At 46.5% G+C, this 20,626-nt stretch overlaps 1 protein-coding gene across 1 annotated transcript in view; it reads right to left on the reverse strand.

Annotated features, from left to right (window-relative positions):
• The window catches only part of LOC110523515 (breakpoint cluster region protein), a 146,584-nt gene that overhangs the window by 9,203 nt on the left and 116,755 nt on the right, over positions 1–20,626 (reverse strand). The window contains exons 9-19 of the mRNA XM_036977154.2: positions 20,374–20,495; positions 20,035–20,200; positions 19,748–19,867; positions 19,517–19,592; positions 19,130–19,240; positions 10,394–10,468; positions 8,374–8,471; positions 7,008–7,139; positions 3,990–4,049; positions 3,689–3,798; positions 30–169 (exon numbers count right to left, since the gene is read on the reverse strand). Coding sequence (XP_036833049.1) covers positions 30–169; positions 3,689–3,798; positions 3,990–4,049; positions 7,008–7,139; positions 8,374–8,471; positions 10,394–10,468; positions 19,130–19,240; positions 19,517–19,592; positions 19,748–19,867; positions 20,035–20,200; positions 20,374–20,495 — 1,210 coding nt within the window. The remainder of the gene's footprint in view (positions 1–29; positions 170–3,688; positions 3,799–3,989; positions 4,050–7,007; positions 7,140–8,373; positions 8,472–10,393; positions 10,469–19,129; positions 19,241–19,516; positions 19,593–19,747; positions 19,868–20,034; positions 20,201–20,373; positions 20,496–20,626) is intronic.

The raw sequence follows: 20,626 nt of genomic DNA on the forward strand, positions 1-20,626 counted from the left end.
CTAGGGGGAAGTAAGGCCTTGATACTCACTGGTGTCAAAGGCAGCCTTCAGGACCTGGATGTCTGTAGCCACCCCTGAGACTCGGTAGATGCCCACCTCCTCCATCCCCCTCCGCTCAATCTCCTCCAGACACTGTCTGACGATATAGGGCACCTTGGAGTGCTCCCGTCTGGCATGGGGAAACAGACAGACAGACATGAAGAGACAGTCAGACAAATAGACAGTCAGACATGAATGGACAGACAGACAGACAGACATGAATGGACAGACAGACATGAATGGACAGACAGGCAGACAGACATGAATGGACAGACAGACATGAATGGACAGACAGACATGAATGGACAGACAGACAGACAGACATGAATGGACAGACAGACAGACAGACAGACAGACAGACAGACAGACAGACAGACAGACAGACAGACAGACAGACAGACATGAATAGACAGACAGACAGACAGGAATGGAAAAGACAGAGACAAACAGACAGTCAGACAGACAGACATGCATGGACAGACAGACAGACAGACATGAATAGACAGACAGACAGACAGACAGACAGACAGACAGACAGACAGACAGACAGACAGACAGACATGAATGGACAGACAGACAGACAGACAGACAGACAGACAGACAGACAGACAGACAGACAGACAGACAGACATGAATGGACAGACAGACACACAACTACCGCTGTGTGTTTTGTTGTGAGTTCACGGACTACAGCGTGCAGGTCGAGCTGGCACTGGCCGGCAGCTCTGCAGTGATGTTTGTTCTCTGTTGGTGTTATTGGTGACATGCTGTCTCTCCAGCCTTAACTGGCCATGCTGTTTAACCTTATTAGTCCTCTTGTTACTAGCAATCCTCATTAGCATCACTCACCAACATTGGCAACAAACCTAACCTCAACTGCTCTCTCTCTCTCCCTCTCCCCTCTGTCTGTCTGTGTGCCCACTGCCCACTGTACCCAGAGCCTACTGCCCATAGTGACCGTGCCGCTGCTGCCAACCGTCCTGCGGAGCATGCTACCAGGCCATGCCAGGTGAGGCCAGGGGACAACTGAGGGACTGTCTGAGGATGGGTACACTGCCTGCCAGGTGTCTGCTCGGTGCCCCATGCCAAGGGCCATTAAGACAGTCTCTCCATAGATAGACACTACCAAAGTATCCATCACCAAAGTGTGCACCATAGGAACACTCAGAGTCTGTGTAGAGTAAAGTAGTAGCCACAACCAATACTACTTACAAGACCATAAAAGACCACTCTGTATCTATCTAACTGCAGCAAAAGGGAGATATAGTGGTGGAGGGGCAAACAAGGCAAAAAGGCACGTTAAGAGTAACATCATTGTTTATATTGATTTAGGACTAAAGTACAACCACTCAAGATTCAAAGACTTACACAGTATATTCAGTATACATGAACTAGGTCAACCTGGGAGGTATTTCCCTCATTTACGCTAAGCAAGTGTAGTGTACAGGTCTGTATCAGTGTCTGGTATGATTCTAGACTAATTGTATGCCTAGGGCCTCAGTGCTTGTGTGTATTTTCCAATAAGGACCCCCCCTTCTGTAAAAACCAACCAAATCTCTCCTTTGTTGCTTGGCTATTCTCAGACAGTGTCCCAAATGGCACCTTCCTCCTTACATAGTGTACTACCTTTGACCAGGGCCCATAGCTCTCTGGTCAAAAGTGGTGCACTATATAGGGGGTAGGGTGCCATTTGGGAAAAAAGATCAGAGGTTTGCAAGATGCTTTGCCAGACTTTTTGTGATCTCTTATCAGACTGAAGAAGGGGAACAGATCAGTTCCTGACCAGGGCTGGTGCATGGGGGAGTGAGTGAGTCGTGACATGGAAATGTAGTTGGGATTATCTGGATTGAAAGGCTCACAATCGCCACAGGGGGTCCTGTCCGTCCCTCTACCTCCCTTCTCTCCTCCCTCCTCCTTTCCTCAGAGAGATTCTCTGGTTGTGTTACAGCAGGCTTTCTGCATGGTTACCATATACAGTTGACGTCAGAAGTTTACATACACCTTAGCCAAATACATTTAAACTCAGTTTTTCACAATTCCTGACATTCAATTGTAGTAAAAATTCTCTGTCTTAGGCTAGTTAGGATCACCACTTTATTTTAAGAATGTGAAATGTCAGAATAATAGAAGAGAGAATGATTTATTTAAGCTTTTATTTCTTTCATAACATTCCCAGTGGGTCTGAAGTTTACATATTCTCAATTAGCATTTGGTAGCATGGCCTTTAAATTGTTTAACTTGGGTCAAACTTTTCGGGTAGCCTTCCACAAGCTTCCCACAATAAATTGGGTAAATTTAGGCCCATTCCTCCTGACAGAGCTGGTGTAACGGAGTCAGGTTTGTAGGCCTCCTTGCTCGCACACGCTTTTTCAGTTCTGCTCACAAATGTTCTATAGGATTGAGGTCAGGGCTTTGTGATGGTCACTCCAATACCTTGACTTTCTTGTCCTTAAGCCATTTTGCCACAACTTTGGAAGTTTGCTTGGGGTCATTGTCCATTTGGAAGACCGATTTGCGACCAAGCGTTAACTTCCTGACTGATGTCTTCAGATATTGCTTCAATATATCCAAGTAATTTTCCTGCCTCATGACGCCATCTATTTTGTGAAGTGCACCAGTCCCTCCTGCAGCAAAGCACCCCCACAACATGATGCTGCCACCCCCATGCTTCACGGTTGGGATGGTGTTCTTCGGCTTGCAAGCCTCCCCCTTTTTCCTCCAAACATAACGATGGTCATTATGGCCAAACAGTTCTATTTTTTTTTTCATCAGACCAGAGGACATTTCTCCAAAAAGTACAATCTTTGTCCCCATGTGCAGTTGCAAATGGTAGTCTGGCTTTTTTATGGCGGTTTTGGAGCAGTGGCTTCTTCCGTGCTGAGCGGCCTTTCAGGTTATGTCGTTGTAGGACTAGTTTTACTGTGGATATAGATACTTTTGTACTGGTTTCCTCCAGCACCTTCACAAGGTCCGTTGCTGTTGTTCTGGGATTGATTTGCACTTTTCGCACCAAAGTACGCGTCTCCTTCCTAAGCGGTATGACGGCTGCGTGGTCCCATGGTGTTTATACTTGCATACTATTGTTTGTACAGATGAACATGGTACCTTCAGGCGTTTGGAAATTGCTCCCAAGGATGAACCAGACTTGTGGAGGTCTACAATTTTGTTTCTGAGGTTTTGGCTGATTTCTTTCGATTTTCCCATGATGTCAAGCAAAGAGGCACTGAGTTTGAAGGTAGACCTTGAAATACATCCACAGGTACACCAACAATTGACTCAAATGATGTCAATTAGCCAATCAGAAGCTTCTAAAGCCATAACATCGTTTTCTGGAATTTTCCAAGCTTTTTAAAGGCACAGTCAACTTAGTGTTTGTAAACTTATGACCCACTAGAATTGTGATACAGTGAATTGTAAGTGAAATAATCTGTCTGTAAACAATTGTTGGAAAAATTACTTGTGTCATACACAAAGTAGATGTCCTAACCGACTTGCCAAAACTATAGTTTGTTAACAAGATATTTGTGGAGTGGTTTAAAAACTAGTTTTAATGACTCCAACCTAAGTGTATGTAAACTTCCGACTTCAACTGTCGGTGGTCAGAGAGTGTGTTCAGGATATATTTATATGAGGGGAATATTGAACTCACTTGGTCACTGTGGAAATCTTGATTCCGAACACGCCCATGGGTTTCCGTGACGGCATCCTCTTCAGACTAAACTCTCGGCTGGTAAACTTCATAGAAAGCTTTACCTCCATCTGGAGCAATGGGAGAAAGGGTGAAATGACAGTTTAAACCAGTTTACAATGACAACAGATGGTTAGTTAGTAAAGGTAAGAAGCAGATGAGATAAGGATAAGTAACAACCAGCATTTATAGGATCACATGGCATGGCACAAACACAGACTCCTCCTTTTAACGGTGCCGACACACTCACACACACACTCACCCCGGTCATGGGGATGACCGTTCTCTGCCAGTCTTTGCCTAGGAGCGTCTGGGGATCAAGCTGGAGGGAGCAAAACCAGATGGTTGGTTAGTACACCAATACACAGAGACACTAACAGACTCAAACACACATACAGACAAGAAAACACCAACATTAGGCTACCTTATAATGCATCAATGCACACACATGCACAAGCACACACACAGTTGCCAAATTCCCCTCCCCGTATATATTATTTGTTTCTGTCAAACTATTGAACATCAGTTGTCCTATCAGTGAGTGGGGTTACCATGCGTCTCAACAGGGCACTGCGTACACACCTCCATGGCTTCGACCCCCCCCCCCCCCCCCAGTAGGTCGCCCCAGGCTGGAGACCTCCTGTCCCCTCGCCCTCTCCATAGTGCCCTCCACACTGTGTCTGGCCAACAGAGTGCAGGCCTTGCCTTGCATCCCATCTCCTCAACTACTTCCCCTGTCATGGCTCTCTGTGCAGAGAGACTGACAAAGTCTCCAAACTAGTAAGATATTCTTTACCCATTTGGCTTCTGTCTAGTGTACATGTTCTGTGGTATGAGGGAGTTGGTGGTAGATGCTCCTATCAGGCCCATACTGCCCCTCTCATTCTTTTCTCCTCCTCCTCCTCTCTTTTGTTCCTCTTTCTTTCTTTCATTTCCTCCGTCAGTAGAGCTGTAGTCTCAGTAGGTGTGTATCCTGTCTCTGTGTGTAGCCTAAAGGGCCCAGTCGATAATGATCTCCAGCGGTCCAGGAAAGCTGTTTCACCCAACACACACCTGCCACGCTCACTCTGAGGAGTGTGTGAGGATCACAAGCTAAAGTACGTCCTCATACACACAGGTGTGGATTGCACTACAGGACGACCGCTTGTTTATGCACCTCTCTCGGTCTCCTCCCCTCTCTTCTGCATTATCCCCCCTCCTCATTTTCTTCCCTCTCTCCTCCTCTCTTCTCTATTAGTTACAGCTAATCCCTATGCTTAAGTTAGTTTCGGTGTAGGCTGTAAAATGTACCATCCCCCCAGTGGCCTCCAGCCAAGCCTTGAGTATAACCCTACCAGCCCCTCTCTTCACTGGGTGTCCCTCCTCCCCCAACTACACCCTGCCTAGCGAGCCTAGCCCAGTGTGCCAAATTCCCACCCTCTGTATGTGTGTGTTTGGATGAAAAGTTCATCTGAATCATCAGCTGGGGCTTTCATACAAAGCTGCTCAGCTTTGGCAACATGGCCTGCTGCTGTGTGTGTTTGTGTGTGAACCGCCGGGGGACTTGGTCTCTCTCCATCATTATGAAGCTATGTATTTGAAGACTACTGAGCAACATAGCACATACATCAGAGGATGAGAGAACACAGTGATCCATAAGCAAACACATGGTACAGTATGTACAGACTGGGGTAGGGGATGATTTTGTGTTGATGAGCATTCACACAGTTTGATTACACATTTTTGAACCACCATCACAGTTGGCATGGCAATTAGCACAGTTACCATGGTAACCACTAGAGGGGATCTATATCCACAACTAAGCAGTAAGTATTTCAAGTCTTCATCTTGTTGTATTCGGTGCACGTGACAAATATAATTTGGTTTGATTGATTTTGACAAACCAGAGAAGAACTCACTATCTGTCTCCAGCCACTTCTCTAGGGTATAGTTTCCCCCTAGATACAGATCCAGGATCAGCTACATCTTCCCCAACATTAACACCTTGTGAAATTGCAAAACTTAACTCGTTTTTGGGGGCAACTACACCCTACAAGACTGCCCCTGGCCAGGTAACTGTGTCTGTTATTGGACATCACTGAATACTGAAGGGTTTACACACACACACACACACACACACACACACACACACACACACACACACACACACCTGTCCTGAACAGTACACCCCCCCCCCCCCCCCCCCAGGACGTGGACCAGATCAAAGCAGAGGCTCCATGGCTCTGATAATGTCACGCCCTGACCTTAGTTTGCTTTGTATGTTTATATGTTTTGTTTGGTCAGGGTGTGATCTGAGTGGGCATTCTATGTTGGATGTCTAGTTTGTCTGTTTCTGTGTTTGGCCTGACATGGTTCTCAATCAGAGGCAGGTGTTAGTCGTTGTCTCTGATTGGGAACCATATTTAGGTAGCCTGTTTTGTCATTGTGGGTTGTGGGTGATTGTCTATGTGTAGTGTTTGTGTCAGCACTATTGTTTATTAGCGTCACGGTTGTCATTTTGTTGTTTTGTTCAGTTTACTTTGTGTTTTCGTCATCCATTAAAATGATGCATTCATACCACGCTGCACTTTGGTCCTCTTCTGACGACAACCGTGACAGATACACTAACCAATGTCTTTATTCACCTGCCTTTCCTTGAAACATGAAGGTCTATGTACAAAAATCCTACCAGGCCCTATCCAGCATTCCATCCCTCACTACCCACATGCAAAAAGAGACGTGAACGCACACACACACCAGATCTGGTTACCCTTGGGACAGACTCATAGGCACATAATATTTACAGGAAGAACACATTAATTATGGACCCTGATTCAACCACAGTCAAGATGGGCTGATACTGTACCCTCTAACATACATTCTCAAAGCAAAAAAAACGAAATAAATAAAAGCAAAGAAGAGCAGTTGACTCAACTCATAGCTCCTGATCATGACCCAATCCATGTGTTGTCCTCAGTCTCTCTACAGCTTTTCACGGGTTATTGGCTCAACTATCTGGTTCTGAAGCTCAGTTGGGTTATGACTAGAGCTAGTCAGGGCTATTGACCTATTGGATGCCTTTTTGCAGGTTCTAAGTCTGCAATTTCCACATCTAATCACTGTAGACAGTCTATCCTACTACTCACGTAATTAGCTAATTAATTAATTAAATCAGCTGAGCACTCAGCAGTGTTTAGTCCACATCTAGGACATTCAGACCACAATCTCACCACACTGTCATAACCATAACGTCATCAGGCTGTTACTATGGTGACATAACAGCGTGAAGGTGATGACGTACCGGGATCTGTCCTTTGCCGATGATGCGGTCGGTGCTGTCTCCGTCCTCTTTGTTCTGCTTGGTCTTGTTGTAGCTCTTCTCATAACACAGCAGCCTCAGGGTCTGAGAGCCCTCCAGGTCTATCTCAAACTCCTGGAGCAGAGACAGAGAGAGAGACAGAGAGAGAGACAGAGAGACAGAGAGACAGAGACAGAGACACAGACGCAGAGAGAGAGAGAGAGAGAGAGAGAGAGAAACAGAGAGAGAGAGAGAAACAGAGAGAGAGAGAGAAACAGAAAGAGAGAGAAAGAGAGAGAGAGAGAAACAGAAAGAGAGAGAGAGAGAGAGAAACAGAAAGAGAGAGAATGAGAGAGAGAGAAAGAGAAAAAAACAGACACGTTATGAGAGAAAATGCCACAGAAACCACAGACTGCCTAAAGTAGCTTTACAGTAATTTCTCGAAGGACCAATGTAAAGCATTAGGGGTTTCAGGACTGGTGAGGATGATGCCCATCTACTGTGGGACTCAAATAAGAGAGCAGACGGAGGCAGAGATGCAGCTTTTAGTCTTTATACGGCTTTCAATGAGGATGGCATGAAAGTCTCTTCCAAAAGATGCTCAATAAGGTTGATCTGTAAACTCTTAGAAAACTCTTCGGTTGTCCCCATAGGAGAACACTTTTTGGTTCCATGTAGAATCCTTTTTGGTTCCATGGAACCCAATAGGGTTCTACCTGGAATCAAAAAGGGTTCTTCAAGGGTTTCTCCTATGGGGACAGCCGAAGAACCCTTTTAGGTTCTAGATAGCACCTTTTTTCTAAGAGTGTGCACGTAATCAGTTAAGTGCTGTAAATGTGAACGTATTGTCAACAGCAGACAGCACAGCTGACGGAGATTCCCGTTAGTTATGTAAAAGAAAACACTGCATATGTTTCCCACACGGTTAGGGGCCACAACACATTCCATGAACATTTCCACAGACATGAGTCATCATCAGAAGCTCCTCATTAGCTAACACTATTTCCACTTTGCTGAGCAATGTAATTTAGCAGAAGCAGCAGCAGTTCCTTGGGCCTGATGGAAAATTCCTGCTGCAGATAAACAAATTCACCAATTGTGTTTTAAAACTGTTGTGTGCGCTCTCATAGCTCTCATGACGCACAAGCACTTTGTGTTTGGCTCTGACATCCAGCACCGTAATACGTGACGACGTTGTGTGGGTGTGTTTATGTGCCCTCTGCCGTTACCTCCTTACTGAAGAGGCCATACGGCTTTCTCATTAAGACACTACTACATCACAACACCAGATGTCTTGGTCTTGGTAGTACCCAGAAAATGCAGATACTGTACCCTGCATATGTCTGGTAATACCAGTACAAGTTCTTACCTCGTTCCATTTGGGCTCTGTGGTATAGCGATACACCCGCGTCTTGGCTTTGTTCGCAAAGTAGCCAAAGGAGTCCACCTCTAACGTGCAGTACAGATCTGAGAGGAGTAGAGGAGATGCAGTCACAGTTACAGTTTTGAAGTTTACATGCACCTGAGCCAAATATATTTAAACTCAGTTTTTTCCTGACATTTATAACCAGTAAAAATTCCCTGTCTTAGGTCAGTTAGGATCACCACTTTATTTTAAGAATGTGAAATGTCAGAATAATAGAAGAGAGAATTATTTATTTAAGCTTTTATTTATTTTATCACATTCCCAGTGGGTCAGAAGTGTACATACTCTCAATTAGCATTTGGTAGCATGGCCTTTAAATTGTTTAACTTGGGTCAAACTTTTCGGGTAGCCTTCCACAAGCTTCCCACAATAAGTTGGGTGAATTTAGGCCCATTCCTCCTGACAGAGCTGGTGTAACGGAGTCAGGATTGTAAGGCCTCCTTGCTCGCACACGCTTGTTCAGTTCTGCTCACACATTTTCTATAGGATTGAGGTCAGGGCTTTGTGATGGCCACTCCAATACCTTGACTTTGTTGTCCTTAAGCCATTTTGCCACAACTTTGGAAGTATGCTTGGGGTCATTGTCCATTTGGAAGACCTATTTGCAACCAAGCTTTAACTTGACTGATGTCTTGAGATGTTGCTTCAATATATCCACATAATTTTCCTGCCTCAAGATGCCATCTATTTTGTGAAGTGCACCAGTCCCTCCTGCAGCAAAGCACCCCCATAACATGCTGCTGCCACCCCCATGCTTCACGGTTGGGATGGTGTTCTTCGGCTTGCAAGCCTCCCCCTTTTTCCTCCAAACATAACGATGGTCATTATGGCCAAACAGTTCTATTTTCTTTTTCATCAGACCAGAGGACATTTCTCCAAAAAAGTGCCATCTTTGTCCCCATGTGCAGTTGCAAATCGTAGTCTGGCTTTTTTATGGCGGTTTTGGAGCAGTGGCTTCTTCCTTGCTGAGTGGCCTTTCAGGTTATGTCGATATAGGACTCGTTTTACTGTGGATATAGAAACTTTTGTACTGGTTTCCTCCAGCACCTTCACAAGGTCCTTTGCTGTTGTTCTGGGATTGATTTGCACTTTTCGCACCAAAGTACGTTCATCTCTAGGAGACAGAACGGGTCTCCTTCCTGAGCGTTATGATGGCTGCGTGGTCCCATGGTGTTTATACTTGAATACTATTGTTTGTACAGATGAACGTGGTACCTTCAGGCTTTTGGAAATTGCTCCCAAGGATGAACCATACTTGTGGAGGTCTACAATTTTGTTTCTGAGATCTTGGCTGATGTCTTTTGATTTCCCCATGATGTCAAGTAAAGAGGCACTGAGTTTGAAGGTAGGTCTTGAAATACATCCAAAGGTACACCTCCAATTGACTCAAATGGTATCAATTAGCCTATCACAAGCTTCTAATGCCATGACATCATTTAAAGGCACAGCTGTTTAAAGGCACAGTCAACTTAGTGTATGTAAACTTCTGACCCACTGGAATTGTGATACAGTGACTTATAAATTACATAATCTGCCTAAACAATTGTTGGAAAAATTACTTGTGTCATGCACAAAGTAGATGCTCTAACCGACTTGCCAAAACTATAGTTTGTTAACAAGAAATTTGTGGAGTTGTTGAAAAGCTAGTTTCAATGACTCCAACCTAAGTGTATGTAAACATCCGACTGTAGATTCACCCAAAAGACTACGACTAGTAGTGGTCTCTATGACAATACAACACAAAATTAAATAAAACAGTAGAATGGACATTGGCATCCTAGCAACAAAACAATCTGCCATTTTGGTCAGGAAAACCCTATTCCCTATATAGTGTACTACTTTGACCAGAGTAGTGCACTATAAAGGGAATAGCGTGCCATTTGGGGCGCAGCATAATGCCTGTGTTATTACTCCTGTAAAGTATGTACAGTGTAGAGGCACTTCTCGGTGGAGGGTCACTCACTCAAGCTCTGTTTGAGGCCCGAGGCTGAGTGGACGATTACATTCAGGAATCCATGGAGGCCAGGGGATTCATCCTCTGGAAAAACACAAGGAAGAGAGATGAAGGCTTAGAGAGGAATGGAAGATACAGGTAATGTCAGGTGCGTGAATGAGGACCCAAAAGCGAATTAACAAACAGAGTTTCTTTAATGATGAACACACGTGGGCTCAGATGGACAGGTAGATTCCGACAGGACAGGACAAGGTTGCAGCAAACACGATGATAGTCTGGTTCAGGCATGAGACACACAAACAAGAATCCGACAAGGACAGGAACAAAAACAGAGAGAGATATAGGGACCTAATCAGAGGGAAAAAGGGAACAGGTGGGAAAAGGGGTGAATGAGGTAGTCAGAGAAGACAAGGAACAGCTGGGGGAAAGAGGGACAGAAACGGTAACCTAGTACGACCAGCAGAGGGAGACAGGGTGAAAGGAAAGGACAGAAACAAGACACAACATGACAATACATGACAGTACCCCCCCACTCACCGAGCGCCTCCTGGCGCACTCGAGGAGGAAACCTGGCGGCAACGGAGGAAATCCTCGATCAGCGCACGGTCCAGCACGTCCCGAGAGGGAACCCAACTCCTCTCCTCAGGACCGTACCCCTCCCAATCTACGAGGTACTGGTGACCACGGCCCCGAGGACGCATGTCCAAAATCCTACGGACCCTGTAGATGGGTGCGCCCTCGACAAGGATGGGGGGGGGGGGGGGGGGAAGACGAGCGGGGGCGCGAAGAACGGGCTTGATACAGGAGACATGGAAGACCGGGTGGACGCGACGAAGGTATCGCGGAAGAAGAAGTCGAACTGCGACAGGATTAATGACCCGAGAAATACGGAACGGACCAATGAACCGCGGGGTCAACTTGCGAGAAGCCGTCTTAAGGGGAAGGTTCTGAGTGGAGAGCCAAACTCTCTGACCGCGACAATATCTAGGACTCTTAGTTCTACGCTTATTAGCAGCCCTCACAGTCTGCGTCCTATAACGGCAAAGTGCAGACCTGACCCTCTTCCAGGTGCGCTCGCAACGTTGGACAAAAGCCTGAGCGGAGGGGACGCTGGACTCGGCGAACTGAGATGAGAACAGCGGAGGCTGGTACCCGAGGCTACTCTGAAAAGGAGATAGCCCGGTCGCAGACGAAGGAAGCGATTTGTGGGCGTACTCTGCCCAGGGGAGCTGTTCTGACCAAGACGCAGGGTTGCGAAAAGAAAGACTGCGTAAGATGCGACCAATAGTCTGATTGGCCCGTTCTGCTTGACCGTTAGACTGGGGGTGAAAGCCGGAAGAGAGACTGACGGAAGCCCCAATCAAACGGCAAAACTCCCTCCAAAATTGAGACGTGAATTGCGGACCTCTGTCCGAAACGACGTCTGACGGAAGGCCATGAACTCTGAAAACATTCTCGATGATGATTTGTGCCGTCTCTTTAGCAGAAGGAAGCTTAGCAAGGGGAATGAAATGAGCCGCCTTAGAGAACCTATCGACAACCGTAAGAATAACAGTCTTCCCCGCTGACGAAGGCAGTCCGGTGACAAAATCTAAGGCGATGTGAGACCACGGTCGAGAGGGAATGGGAAGCGGCCTGAGACGGCCGGCAGGAGGGGAGTTACCGGACTTAGTCTGCGCGCAGACCGAACAAGCAGCCACGAAACGACGCGTGTCATGCTCCCGGGTGGGCCACCAAAAACGCTGGCGAATGGAAGCAAGCGTACCCCGAACGCCAGGGTGGCCGGCTAACTTGGCAGAGTGAGCCCACTGAAGAACGGCCAGACGAGTAGGAACGGGAACGAAAAGAAGGTTCCTAGGACAAGCGCGCGGCGACGGAGTGTGAGTGAGCGCTTGCTTTACCTGCCTCTCAATTCCCCAGACAGTCAACCCGACAACACGCCCCTCAGGGAGAATCCCCTCGGGGTCAGTGGAGGCTACTGAAGAACTGAAGAGACGAGATAAAGCATCAGGCTTGGTGTTCTTAGAGCCCGGACGATAAGAAATCACGAACTCGAAACGAGCGAAAAACAGCGCCCAACGCGCCTGACGCGCATTAAGTCGTTTGGCAGAACGGATGTACTCAAGGTTCCTATGGTCAGTCCAAACGACAAAAGGAACGGTCGCCCCCTCCAACCACTGTCGCCATTCGCCTAGGGCTAACCGGATGGCGAGCAGTTCGCGGTTTCCCACATCATAGTTACGTTCCGACGGCGTCAGGCGATGAGAAAAATACGCGCATGGGTGGACCTTGTCGTCAGAGAGGGAGCGCTGAGAAAGAATGGCTCCCACGCCCACCTCTGACGCGTCAACCTCGACAACGAACTGTCTAGAGACGTCAGGTGTAACAAGGATAGGAGCGGATGTAAAACGATTCTTGAGGAGATCAAAAGCTCCCTGGGCGGAAACGGACCACTTAAAGCACGTCTTGACAGAAGTAAGGGCTGTGAGAGGAGCTGCCACCTGACCGAAATTACGGATGAAACAACGATAGAAGTTCGCGAAGCCGAGAAAGCGCTGCAGCTCGACGCGTGACTTAGGGGCGGGCCAATCAATGACAGCTTGGACCTTAGCGGGATCCATCTTAATGCCTTCAGCGGAAATAACAGAACCGAGAAATGTGACGGAGGAGGCATGAAAAGAGCACTTCTCAGCCTTCACAAAAAGACAATTCTCTAAAAGGCGCTGGAGGACACGTCGAACGTGCTGAACATGAATCTGGAGTGACGGTGAAAAAATCAGGATGTCGTCAAGGTAAACGAAAACAAAGATGTTCAGCATGTCTCTCAGGACATCATTGACTAATGCCTGAAAGACAGCTGGAGCGTTAGCGAGGCCGAAAGGAAGAACCCGGTATTCAAAGTGCCCTAACGGAGTGTTAAACGCCGTCTTCCACTCGTCCCCCTCCCTGATGCGCACGAGATGGTAAGCGTTACGAAGGTCCAACTTAGTGAAAAACCTGGCTCCCTGAGGATCTCGAAGGCTGAAGACATAAGAGGAAGCGGATAACGATTCTTCACTGTTATGTCATTCAGCCCTCGATAATCTATGCAGGGGCGCAGGGACCCGTCCTTCTTCTTAACAAAAAAGAACCCCGCTCCGGCGGGAGAGGAGGAGGGGACTATGGTACCGGCGGCAAGAGCTACAGACAAATAATCCTCGAGAGCCTTACGTTCGGGAGCCGACAGAGAGTATAGTCTACCCCGGGGGGGAGTGGTTCCCGGAAGGAGATCAATACTACAATCATACGACCGGTGTGGAGGAAGAGAGGTGGCCCTGGACCGACTGAACACCGTGCGCAGATCGTGATATTCCTCCGGCACCCCTGTCAAATCACCAGGCTCCTCCTGTGAAGAAGAGACAGAGGAAACAGGAGGGATAGCAGACATTAAACATTTCACATGACAAGAGACGTTCCAGGAGAGGATAGAATTACTAGACCAATTAATGGAAGGATTATGACAAACTAGCCAGGGATGGCCCAAAACAACAGGTGTAAAAGGTGAACGAAAAATTAAAAAAGGATTATGACAAACTAGCCAGGGATGGCCCAAAACAACAGGTGTAAAAGGTGAACGAAAAATTAAAAAAGAAATGGTTTCGCTATGATTACCAGAAACAGTGAGGGTTAAAGGTAGCGTCTCACGCTGAATCCTGGGGAGAGGACTACCATCCAGGGCGAACAAGGCCGTGGACTCCCTTAACTGTCTGAGAGGAATGTCATGTTCCCGAGCCCAGGTCTCGTCCATAAAACAGCCCTCCGCCCCAGAGTCTATTAAGGCACTGCAGGAAGCTGACGAACCAGTCCAGCGTAGATGGACCGACAAGGTAGTGCAGGATCTTGAAGGAGAGACAGGAGACAGGAGTAGTAGCGCTCACCAGTAGCCCTCCGCTTACTGATGAGCTCTGGCTTTTACTGGACATGAAGTGACAAAATGACCAGCAGAACCGCAATAGAGACAGAGGCGGTTGGTGATTCTCCGTTCCCTCTCCTTAGTCGAGATGCGGATACCTCCCAGCTGCATAGGCTCAGCTCCCGAGCCGGCAGAGGAAGATGGTAGTGATGCGGAGAGGGGAGCAACGGAGAACGCGAGCTCCTTTCCACGAGCTCGGTGACGAAGATCAACCCGTCGCTCAATGCGAATAGCGAGTTCAATCAAGGAATCCACGCTGGAAGGAACCTCCCGGGAGAGAATCTCATCCTTTACCTCTGCGCGGAGACCCTCCAGAAAACGAGCGAGCAAAGCCGGCTCGTTCCAGCCACTGGAGGCAGCAAGAGTGCGAAACTCAATAGAGTAGTCTGTTATGGATCGATTACCTTGACATAGGGAAGACAGGGCCCTGGAAGCCTCCTCCCCAAAAACAGATCGATCAAAAACCCGTATCATCTCCTCCTTAAAGTCCTGATACTGGTTAGTACACTCAGCCCTTGCCTCCCAGATTGCCGTGCCCCACTCACGAGCCCGTCCAGTAAGGAGAGATATGACGTAGGCGACACGAGCAGTGCTCCTGGCGTAAGTGTTGGGCTGGAGAGAAAACACAATATCACACTGGGTGAGGAACGAGCGGCATTCAGTGGGCTCCCCAGAGTAACACGGCGGGTTATTGATTCTGGGCTCCGGAGATTCGAAAGCCCTGGAAGTGGCCGGTGGATCGAGGCGGAGATGGTGAACCTGTTCTGTGAGGTTGGAGACTTGGGTGGCCAGGGTCTCAACGGCATGTCGAGCAGCAGACAATTCCTGCTCGTGTCTGCCTAGCATCGCCCCCTGGATCTCGACGGCTGAGTGGAGAGGATCCGAAGTCGTTGGGTCCATTCTTGGTCGGATTCTTCTGTCAGGTGCGTGAATGAGGACCCAAAAGCGAATTAACAAACAGAGTTTCTTTAATGATGAACACACGTGGGCTCAGATGGACAGGTAGATTCCGACAGGACAGGACAAGGTTGCAGCAAACACGATGATAGTCTGGTTCAGGCATGAGACACACAAACAAGAATCCGACAAGGACAGGAACAAAAACAGAGAGAGATATAGGGACCTAATCAGAGGGAAAAAGGGAACAGGTGGGAAAAGGGGTGAATGAGGTAGTCAGAGAAGACAAGGAACAGCTGGGGGAAAGAGGGACAGAAACGGTAACCTAGTACGACCAGCAGAGGGAGACAGGGTGAAAGGAAAGGACAGAAACAAGACACAACATGACAATACATGACAGGTAAACTGTCAAAATAAAGGAAACACTTGAGTAAATGAGGGATACAATGTATACTGAAAGCAGGTGCTGAGTTAATTCAGCAATTAACATGGCATCAGGGGTCATGTATAAAATGCCCAGTTGCCCATTATTTTGACATCCATGGCTAGAAGAAGAGATCTCAGTGACTTTGAAAGAGGGGGTCTCAAAGGAGTATAGGGGGTTTAAATGGTGTGTGTCTCAGTCACCAGATCTGAACACAAATGTCACGTTCGTCGTATAGAGGAGACCAAAGCGCAGCGTGATTAGAATACATTCTTCTTTTACTGAACGAAGAACACAACAAACTATACAAAACAAATGTGCCGCTATAAACATCAAGTGCTGACACAGGAAACTATACATAGACAATAACCCACAAACTATCCAAGGCATATGGCTACCTAAATATGGTCCCCAATCAGAGACAACGATAAACTGCTGCCTCTGATTGAGAACCAATCTAGGCAACCATAAACATAAAAACCCCTAGACTGGAAAATCCCATAAACATACAAAAACCCTAGACAGGGGAAAAAAACACATATATCACCCTCGACACACCGTGGCCTAACCAAAATAATAAAGAAAACAAAGATAACTAAGGTCAGGGCGTGACAACATATGGGAGATTCTGGAGCAGCGCCGGAAACGGCGTTTTTCATCACCATCAAGAAAACGCCAAATTATGGAATTTCTCATGGAAGAATAGTATTTCAGCCCTCCAATAAAGTTCCAGACACTTGTAGAATGCCAAGTGACATTGAAGCTGTTCTGGTGTCTCAACACCCTATTAAGACACTTTATGTTGGCGTTTCCATTATTTTGTCAATGGCAATTACCTGTAGATCCATGTTAACATTGGAATGCTGAATGAAACTATAAAGATCCCAAAATAACTCTATTTTCTTCACTCTAGAAACTAAACTACACCATGAAACAAAGATAAATGACATAAAGAACGATAGCAAAATGCTTTGGAGCACCTTCGATTACATTTTGGGCCAAAAGGCAAACTAAGGTCTATCATTAAATCAGATGGCTCATTCATCACACAACCCACTGATATTGCCAACTACTTTAATGTTTTTTTCATTGGCAAGATTAGCAAACTTAGGCATGGCATGCCAGCAACAAACACTGACACTACACATAGTACACAAGTATATCTGACCAAATTATGAAAGACAAGCATTGTCATTTTGAATTCTGTAAAGTGAGTGTGGAAGAAGTGAAAAAATGATTGTTGTCATTCAGCAATGACAAGCCACCGGGGTCTGACAACATGGTTGGAAAATTACTGAGGATAATAGTGGATGATATTGCCACTCCAGTTCGCCATAATTTCAATCTAAAAGTGTGTTCCCTCAGGCCTGGAGGGAAGCTAGTCATTCTACTACCCAAGAATAGTAAAGCCCCCTTTACTGGCTCAAATAGCCATCAGCCTGGTACCAACCCTTAGTAAACTTCTGGAAAAAATGGTGTTTAACCAGATACAACGCTATTTTACAGTAAACAAATTGACAAAAGTCGTTCAGCACGCTTATAGGGAAGGTCATTCAACAAGCACAGCACTTACACAAATGACTGATGATTAGCTGAGAGAAATTGATGATAAAAAGATTGTGGGAGCTGTTTTGTTAGACATCAGTGCGGATTTTGACATTATCGATCATAGTCTGCTGCTGGAAAAACATATTGGATAAAGAGTTACCTGTCTAACAGAACACAGAGGGTGTTCTTTAATGGAAGCCTCTCTAACATAATCCAGGTAGAATCAAGAATTTCCCAGGGCAGCTGTCTAGGACCCTTACTTTTTTCAATCTTTACTAATGACATCCTACTGGCCTTGAGTAAAGCCAGTGTGTCTACGTATGTGGATGACTCAACACTAGACACATCAGCTACAACAGTGAGTAAAAACACTTAAAGAGCTGCAGTTAGTTTCAGAATGGGTGGCAAGGAATAAGTTAGTCCTAAATGTTTCAAAAACTAAAAGCATTGTATTTGGGACAAAATATTCACTAAACCATAAACCTCAACAAAATATTGTAATAAATGATGTAGAGATTGAGCAAGTTGAGGTGACTAAACTGCTTGGAGTAACCCTGGATTGTAAACTGTCATGGTCAAAACATATTGATGCAACAGTAGCTAAAAGGGAGAGAAGTCTGTCCATAATAAAGCTCTGCTCTACCTTCTTAATAGCACTATCAAGAAGGCAGGTCCTACAAGCTCTAGTTTTCTCACACCTGGACTACTGTTCAGTTGTGTGGTCAGGTGCCACAAAGAGGAACTTTGGAAAATTACAATTGGCTCAGAACAGGGCAGCACGGCTGGCCCTTAAATGTACCCGAGAGCTAACATTAATAATATAATATGCATGTAAATCTCTCATGGCTCAAATTGGAAGAGAGATTAACTAAGAGCAAACAACTCGGACACCCATTAATACCCCACAAGACATGCCACCAAAGGTCCCTTCACAATCCCCAACTCCAAAACAGATTATGGGAGGCGCACAGTAACTCTATTCTACATCAGGTAACTGATCTAAGCAGTAGAATCAGATTAATAAAACCGATAAAAATACACCTTCGGCCTCCCGAGTGGCGCAGTGGTCTAAGGCACTGCATCGCAGTGTTAGCTGTGCCACTAGAGATCCTGGTTTGAGTCCCGGCTGTCGCAGCCGGCCGCGACCGGGAGAGCCATGGGGCGGCGCACCATTGCCCCAGTGACGTCCGAGTTTGGGGAGGGTTTAGCCGGCCGGGATGTTCTTGTCCCATCGCGCTCTAGCAACTACTGTGGCGGGCCGGGCGCAATGGACTCTGACACGGTCGCCAGGTGTACGGTGTTTCCTCCGACACATTGGTGCGGCTGGATTCAGGGTTAAGCGGGCATTGTGTCAAGAAGCAGTGCGGCTTGGTTGGGTCGTGTTTCGGGGGACGCACGGCTCTTGATCTTCGCCTCTCCTGAGTCCGTACAGGAGTTTCAGCGATGAGACAAGACTAACTACCAATTGGATACCATGAAATTGGGGAGAAAAAGGAGTAAAAAAATATATAAAAAAATCTATACACCTTATGGAACAGTGGGGACTGTGAAGAGACACACACACAGGCACAGACACATGTACACATGCTAAGACAAACACTCTACACACACGTACACATGGATACTGTATTGTAAATATGTGATAGTAGAGTAGTGGCCTGAGGGAACACACTAAATGTGTTGTGACAAGTGTTTTACACTGTATAGGAAGAGTAGTGGGGATCCTTAATACATATAATTACAGACTAAGATAAAAAAAAGAGACCAAGAACTACAAACATGTACAAACTGCAAACTGTTCTGACAACCATAACTTCATTTTGTTCCTGTTTGTCTCTGGATACGGTCTTTCTCCACTTCAGAGCACATAGTTGATACATCTGACAGAACAACTCAGTGCAGAACATTGAATAACACCTGGTACCTTGGCCTTCTTTGTTGATGGTGAGTGGGATGTGGTGGACAGTCTGCAGCTTCACACATGAGTTGGTCAACATCTGTAGCTCCATGGAGGTCAGGGAGAAGCTCTTGAAGCCTGGGAGAGGGACCATACAAACACAGGGTCAGAGTTCAGGGGTCAGAGTCACCCACACAGTATGTCGCAGTACACTGTGTATGTTAATGCTGCATGTGAGCAAATATTAGTGGTTTCAATTGGTTGGTTCAATTTACACAATGGACTACAGGTCAGATTATTGGGCATCTTCTATCATCTAGCCTGAGCCAATGACTGCTCCTTACTCAAACACTCATTGCTTACAGGGTGATACTGAAGAGATTTAGTCACAGTAGAATACTGAGGGCCACCTACATTTCTTCTGCTGTTCCTGGATCGTCTCCTTCCACTCAGCGCGCTCGTAGTCTGATGACATCAGAAACATGTAACCCTGAAACACAGCACACACTGTAGATACAATACAATCATATACAGCCTATCAAAGATGATGACGGCGATTGTAATGATGTAGAGGGTGATAGTGATTGTGATGATAGCTTGTTGTTGATGATGATGAGGGTGATGAAGAGGAAGACAGGGTTTCACCTTGCCGTTCCTGTTGTGTACTCTGAGGGCCATACTGGGGGAGGTGAGCAGCAGAAGAGACTCCTGCTCCGACAGCTTCTTCCTCAACCTGTCAATCACCTTCGACCCTTTGTTGGCTCGCTAGACAGAAGAAAATGTGTAACAGTTTAATTTTAGACCGTCCCCTCGCCCAGCATGTGTCAAAAGACCTGTCAACTACATTTACATACTATGGTATGTGTGTGTGCGTATGCATGCATGCGTGCGTGCGAGTCTGTGTGTGTGTGTGTACACTGTCTGTGACATACCTTCTCTCTCTGGATCTCACTCTTGATGTGGGAGATCTTGACCTTCATGGCGTCCAGCTCCTCGTCAGGCACCTGGGGGATGGGCAGAGGCTCAGACTCATCTGCGTTCTGGAAGGTTAGGTCTGACAGAGGGATGTACCACTTGGAATCATACTGCTGACTCTTCCTGCAGAGAGGGAGGGATGGAGATAAAGATAGCGTGAGTGAGAGAAAGAGAGAGAGAGAGAGAGGAAGTGATATGATTAGAAATCCTAGCATCTTGAAGACAGACATGTCCTGGAATATGTTAGAAGAAAAGAAGAGTTGAACATAGACAGAACGATGGGAAGACTATTTTACCCTCCGATCTGTTTCTTGAGCTTGGCGCAGAGCAGCAGGTCGGTGAAGAGGAAAACATGGCGGAGCTTCCTGGTTCCCTCCACCAGCTCCACCATGAAGCTGTCCTTCAGCAGCTGGCGGTTCTACGAGACCACACAATCAGCCATCAGATCAATCTATACATCAGATGATCAAACAATACGATACACTTCCATATTCTGTATTGGTTAAGACACTGTGGTGTGTGTGTGTGTGTGTGTGTGTGTGTGTGTGT

Source organism: Oncorhynchus mykiss, chromosome 5 (genome assembly GCF_057628025.1).
Source record: "Oncorhynchus mykiss isolate SJ-2025 chromosome 5, ASM5762802v1, whole genome shotgun sequence".
Taxonomy (NCBI): domain Eukaryota; kingdom Metazoa; phylum Chordata; class Actinopteri; order Salmoniformes; family Salmonidae; genus Oncorhynchus; species Oncorhynchus mykiss.